The sequence below is a fragment of the Pyricularia pennisetigena genome, chromosome 2 (assembly GCF_004337985.1).
Source record: "Pyricularia pennisetigena strain Br36 chromosome 2, whole genome shotgun sequence".
Classification (NCBI taxonomy): Eukaryota; Fungi; Ascomycota; class Sordariomycetes; order Magnaporthales; family Pyriculariaceae; genus Pyricularia; species Pyricularia pennisetigena.
Window position 1 is genome coordinate 6,312,508 of NC_043741.1, and position 7,162 is coordinate 6,319,669.

Below are 7,162 nucleotides of genomic sequence, written 5' to 3' on the forward strand. Positions count from 1 at the left end.
ATGACAGTCTATAGCAAAACAGCCGACACTGGGCCGACAGCAGGCTTCTTGGACGAATGGATGGTTGGATGGCATGACCGTCAAGCTGACTCCTCGGTTCATAGGAACATCGATCAGCATCAAGTAATACGCACACTCAAGTGCCCGAGCTTCATCCGAGCAAGGGTATTGGAACTCAGCGCTCGTTAGAGGCACCCAGGACGTGCAACCACCCATGCTTATTTTACGATAGACCAAACGGTAGGTACCTAGTAGTATTTTGCGCCAATGGTAACATCAGACTTGGTACAGGCATAAGGACTACTTTCGAAATGGCGGTGACGGGAAAGCATTGAGCATCGTTGACAGCACAGTACGACAACTGGCTTGTGAGATTTTCTATTAGAAAAAATTTATACGATACTCTGGCGCATTTCTTATTTTGGTTTATAACAATAATCAGATGTATGTCTAGAGGATGTGTGGGATGAGATGTCAGGACGTCAACGAAGTGGGGAGGGCGGGCATCGGATCTTGGAAGAAAATTCAAGCGGGATCCAACGGGCCAATCAGCCCAGGATGGCTATTCTTTCCTAATTAGGTCAGATCATTTCAATTTTTACCCCTTATGAGATATGAACTACCCTTGTTACAGTAGCCTACAACATACCAAGGCGCTGGGAAGAAGAATAGAAAAGAAGAAAGGCTATTTTGCCGTTGCCGTTCCTTTGGCCCGAACTTCGTGGGTGAGAGTATAGTCATACGAAGGGCATGCAAAAGAGTGCCTCGGTACCATTTGTGCAAGTTTTTGGGTATTGAGCCAATTACCTGATCCATATGCCCGATTTAATGCTAAGAAGGGGAAAACTAGACTAGATAAAATACATAAAACATTTAATCATGAACGCCGTTTGTTTTCAAACCAACTGAGTAGGTCTGGCAGGTCCTTTTCGGGTAAGCCGAATTGCCGTGGACGTCCTGCGATTGTTACTTTGGAAAAATGATGATGGCTCGGCAACTCTTTTTTTTTTTTTTCTCTCTTTCTACGACGAACCATGGGGGCTCCAGCCCCTCCAAGCGTCTGCAACGCGCTGTAAGGCAGGGTCCTGCCAGTAAAGATGTCGGTGATCCTCCAGTACTTGTCGGTGCCTTTACAAAATAGTACTACGGTATAAACGAGCGGAAACGGTGGAAACGGCCCACACATCCCTGTCACGTAGCACAAAGGTGGGTTTTTGTCGTCAAGCGATCTTTCCGCGCTTTTGTAACGGCGACAATCGACTTGCCCAGCGCGCTTCTTCGCGTCACCCCCATAGCATACAATGGTGCCTGTCCTGCCACAAGGTACCTCGGGAGTTGAGGCAAGCCTTGATGTGGTGGATCAGAACCCCGCGCCCTCTTTTGCTTCTCTCCCTCTGTGCAAGCTCCCTCTTCCTCAGTGAACCCCCAACTGAACTGCCGCTCGCCATAAGACCTCCATCTCCATAATGAAGCTGCTTGCTGCTCTGCCCGCCGTTGTTTGTTCTACCCCAAGTGGAGCCTTTCCCACTCACCCAGCGGTTGATGCGCATGTCACAGTCGTCATGTGGTGGATTCAACGATCCTCATAATCAAGGGGTTTTGCTTGTAGCAGTAATGAAATGCCAATTTCGATTTCCATGTCCTCTTGCGGTGTTGAAAATCCAACCCACAATCATCCCGGTATTTTACAGTAGTATCTCTGCACAGCTTTTCGGCAAATGATGTTTCCCGGATGAAAAATGCCGAGTTAACCGTGCAGCGTGTTGTATTTGGATTGCCGAAGAAAAAAAAAAATGCGTCACGCGTCATGGACGAGGTTGTCCCTGAGACAAAGCTGATGCTAATGCTGATACGTTGCAGGACGGGCAAACAATGACGGTACGCTTCCCATAACACGATTCACCCAACTGACGTCCGGTTCCTGTTTCCGGTTACAAACCGATGACTTGTGATCGGAGTCTTTGCCCGGTCGCTCACGAGTCATGGCCTCCCCTCTCCTCAGCCGGGGCCTACCCCTGTCTGATTCCTCGGTGCTTGCTGCGACACAGGAGAAATCACTAGTGCAAATATGCAATCAACGAGGGGAAAGGGGGGAAGACGATCAGCGCGAAGGAGGGAAGCAAGAAAAGAGAAACGAAAAGATAGAAAATAGAAATAAAAAAAATCTTAGCTGTTCCATGTTTTCGCTACGCACTGAGTCCCTCTCAGCTGCTTCCGGTAGTTTCCTAAGGTGTCATTTATTTCTTGGCAACAGAGCAGCCGCGCGGCCTCTATCTTTGAATGCCAATCGAACCAGGATGCTTCGCGACGATGCTTGATGAGGTAGGTCTTGGCAATACGACACCAGGGAAGAAAAAAAAACGGCTCTCTGTCTACGAAATGATAAGTGTCTTCGTTGAGCGACTGATTGGCGCACCGTCTTGGAGAGGCACGAGTTAGCGCTATCATGACTAAATCGAAAAATCCTTCATGGGCTAAGCAACGGCTAACCGGCTTTTGATTTTTGCAAGGCTGGCTATCTATCTGCATGGCCGTCATTCTGGATTAGTGTGCGTCCTTGCGAGGCTACGCTAGCATAGCATAATGCTTCTTGTTCCAGTTCGCCGTGGAGTTAAATATCCTCCGTAGGTATTCTTTGGAACTGACAGAGCTTAGTCTCCGCTGTCAACTGTCTTGGTTGCCACTTTTTAACGATTATACTCCCTCCTCTCACCCTGAAAAAAACGAATTCCTGGAGTGGATTTCTTCTGTCGTGGAAAAGGTTCATGGGTAGGGTGAGACCGAAAATCCGCATGTGCTTTTTTAAACGTTGAATCGATCACCTGCAGAGGTAAGGGCCTGGGGCTGCGGGATCTTAATGCTTGAAAATCAAATGCCATTCATTCCAATCCAGTGCTGTGGAAGAAGCCCACACACCCGTTCGTTCCACCTCAGCTTTGAGGCTTTCGACGGTCCCACGCGGCATCCCGAACCACCCCATAAGGCTGGAATTTTGTGGCTCCCGAAGCCTACTTAGTAGCAGCGGGAGACCAGACGACGAGCTTTAAAGCTTACTGCAGCCTGTAGAGCAGCCCACCTTACCATGCCAGCCCTTTTTTCTTGTCGTCCCGCCCGTCAGTGGCATCTACCCTAAACCTTTTTTTTTTTTCTATTATTTCTCCTTTGTGAGACATGAACAAGATCAGGCACAGGAACGGGTCCCTGGATCTTGCCCACTAATCTTGCCAAGACTTGGATAGATAATATTAACGTCAACTACAAATCAGGGAATTGGCCTTTCGCTTTTTTGCTTGCATGACACGGAGAGAAGTCCTTTCAATTTCCTATCCTTTCTGATTTTTCCTTTCGCCTCTCATTCTCATCCTTCCCACCCCTGACCAGCCTTTTTGTTTTGCCGTTCAACCCTCACAGTGCGGCGTGAGATAAGTCCATGACCGTTTAAAGAAACTGCCCTGGATAACGCTGCTTTTGCTAACGTGGGCAACGGTCACCCCCACGTACCGGGCCAGATTTTCTTGTCGCACGAGTCGGAGAGCGGATTGGCGGGTCCGCGGTGCCCTCGCCCACCGCATCGAAATCCCGTTCATGCTTTCTACCTAGGTGGTCCCACTTTCTTTTTTTTTTTTTTTTTTTTCCCACTTGCAGGTTGCATAGCTGGGTCGGTTACCGGATGGGCATGGGGGTCAACACATTCTGGTGCTATGTGGTACGGTACGTAGCATTCACGTTCCAAGGTACTCGGCAGTACTACCTGCCTATGGCATGGTACTTCCTGTGAGCGAATGCGAGAAAAAAATACATGGGAATGACCTTTCAGGGAAACGCTATGCCCTTCTTAGGGAGTGTGGATACTTGTGTTTTTTTTTTCGCTCAGAAACAGCCGCTGTGCTGGCACTTACAAGCATCCCTTGCCAGTAGTCTATTCGTGGCATGGCAGAGCTCTCCGCCCCGACCCCCTTTTTCTGTCCAACCCCCCTGAGGACTGGTATTCCCTGCACAAGACCGTTTACATTGGTTTTACATCGAGAGGTTCATATAACATGACAAGAAAAAAAAAGTGAAGAAAAAATACGGAGGGAAAAAAAAATTAGTGCTCAGCCAATGTCGCATTGCCAGGGAAATGAGAGGCAGCAATGCATGACCATCGCGTCTCTGTTTCTTGGTCACAGGAGCAACCAGTGCGTTTTATCCGTCGGGTCAACTGTCGTAGTATTTGTTGAATTTTTTTTTTTTCTTCGGGGATGGCCGTCCCGGTCGGTGTTTGAAAACACGAGGCAGGCAAGAAACAGATTCCTATACAGCAAGTGTATGGGCTGTTATGTGTTTTGTTATACGGGGTTCTTATTTTATTATGTTTGTTCACGTCGGGTCGCTTGAACATAACTGTACTGCTGCTGTACCGAACACATTGCTGCCCCTGCAGATCATCGCTTATCCCCCCATCAAATATACTTGGAAGGGTCCCGAGTGAAGTAATAACGTAGAATTAGAAGTAATAATATCAACTTATGGCAACATATGTACCGAGGATAGTGAGAAGCAAAAGAACCCTGGGTAACTGACGAGGAAACGGCAAGCAGTTCGCGCTTGTGGGAAGACGGTGTATGCTTTTCCGCTTCTTCTCGTTTTCTTCTTCTACTTTTTGTTTATTCCGTACGTATTACAAACCATCCTCCTAACATACCATCACGTAAGTTTTTCATCATGATGCGTTGCTAACAAGACTGGGAATGGTATACTCATGTCGTGTATACTTCCTCATCCCAGCAAGCTGCTAATTTATTTATCTTTTTTTCTCTTTTTTTCTGGTCACCAGACCGCTCTCGCCAAGTACTGATCTCCACTCTTGCTGCCAAATCAATGCGTCTGTCAAATCTCTTGGGGCTCAGATTTCTCCTTTCTATGTACAGTTTAGTGTGGTTTTGTGTTTTTATTGTGTTCTATTCCGCGACTTGACTTATTCAGGGGAGTGAGGGGGCTGGACGGAATCTAGAATTGTCTGGCAAGCCTGGGATGTACAGTGCAGTCTGTTTTTGTCCGAGATATGCGCCGGTTCTTTTTGACGATATATCGCGCATCGTGAAATTTAGCTACGGTTTGTTGAGATGATCGCCGTTCTGCGAGCAGGTTTGATGAGATAAACTATGGGCACCGTTTACTCTGTGGATTGGACTTGCAGGCAGGCGCTTCTTTGCCTACTGGCATTACCCATAGCTCTTTGTTACAGGCCAGCTGCTTGTCTCTTTCATGACACGATACGACAGTCCCGACTGCCGAACTAGAAGGCCAATGCATGTTAACGACCCCCCGGAATGTTGAGTGATTGCAGTCACCCACCCCCCTTCCCTGGGATAGGCACTCTTCCGAACTCCGTTCGATCTACGCAGGACTCCCCAGTACATTCTCATTTCAGAAGATCTCCCCCAATCTGGTGCACATCGGTATACTCTAATTGCACTTGGCCAAGGACATGCATCTTCTGAGTCGGTGGCTACGCTACAATTCGTCATGGTCATGTAGCATGTGTAGGGATCTACCATACTATATGTAATCATCAGAAACCCAAAGTCAGATCATCTCTAATCTTGCGTGGAAGACAGTGAAGAATAATGACATTGTGTAGATGTGTTTCGTCATACTCTATAGGTACACATATAGTATCAAGTACATGCAAGCTGGGGGGGCGCCAACCATAACCTCGGGAAATGGTCAATCAAAATTCCATTAAAACATACCTGAAAAACTTCGTATAATGTAGAAGGTCATTTCTTGCCCCCTTGTATGTAGTCAGTTGATTCTCAGAGTACATTTAAAATACCTCGGATTACGCAAGCGCCGAGTGTGCTCCGGGAACTATTGGCCGGTGTATCGCCTGTTTCTCCCCGAACCAGAATGCACTGGACGTGTGTGTGCATCGTTTACCTCTGGCCAATCCCAGTCGTCAAGTCGTACTTTTTCCCAGCATGTAATGTGTCGCCATCCCGAACATCCAAAGGGATATTGTCGCTACTTGGCAAGAGAAAGGGAGAAAAAAAGGATAGAAGAAAAATAAAATAAAAGAAACTACTTAGAATAGTCCCACTAACAGCGATTGGTTTGGCTCGATTCTTCCGCACCATCTTGCATGCAGTAGGTAGAACCACAAGGTGCGGGCGGCAACGGTAGGAACAATGACCCCCGATTCGGGACTTTTTCTTTTTCTTTTTCTTTCTTGTGTGAGGGGCGACCGCGGGTTTGAGGAAATGCTTTGTAGACAAACGTACGGGGGTGCTTTGCCCTTCCACACGTGTGATGGGGTATTTTTTTTTTGGCTGCATGCCAATGTTGGTAGTTTGCCAAGGAACTGGATGTGATCATATTCGCCGCCCGTCGTCACGCATACATCACGGACGCGTAAATCAAAACCGCCCCCTCAAACCGAAAGCAAGAACAGAAAAAAAAAATCTATTGGTGGGCAAAGATAAAAAAAGATCAACGAAAAACAAACCTGTTGGCTTGGAATTTCTGTGCTTGATATGTCAATATTAATATAGTTGGCTTCGTGTTGTTCGCAGGATGAAACATCAGTTACTTGCTTTTGGAGTTTCGCCGTGTGCATGTATGCTGGAGGACGCACTCTCCTACGACTATTCCAAGTTTGAAGTCTCACCTGCAGCGTCGGATTTTGTGCCACGCCATTTCATTAGGTGAGCCGTCTTTCTTCTATAAATTACCGATAACTCAAGCGGCTAGATGACGAGGGAGGGCCAATACTCTTACGAGACCGGTAAACCGTAAACTTAAAATCATCACGAACAAACGTTACGTGGTTGAATATAACTTTACTCACAGGAACGGTTCCAAAGCTTCGTGGGCTGTAATAAAAGTCCGATTGTTACGCGGGGACCACTGTCACAAAGTATACAACAAATAAGGGGCCCCTTATCATGCATTCAACCCTAGTAGTTAGCATTCATGTTTGCACCACAAAAGTTCACGTCAGCATTGGGTATAGGTAGGTAGACAGGGAGGTAGATACACAGGTGAACAGCCAAAATTAAACAGTTTCGTCTGTGTTATATTGGACTGGTCACGAAAGTGATTCTAACTAGTACAATTGTCCGCTTGATAATCACGTAGACCCGAACATAAGCGCACGGTAATTAACAACGTCATATTGAGT

General features: G+C 47.0%; 1 protein-coding gene across 1 annotated transcript; it reads left to right on the plus strand.

The window, feature by feature from the left end:
- Positions 1-335, plus strand: PpBr36_01773 (uncharacterized protein; the record flags this gene model as incomplete). The annotated part of the gene is made up of 2 exons (XM_029888957.1): positions 1-184; positions 292-335. 2 exons carry the CDS (start codon positions 1-3, stop codon positions 333-335), a joined length of 228 nt encoding a protein of 75 aa, XP_029751610.1.
- Positions 336-7,162: the final 6,827 nt, after the last annotated feature.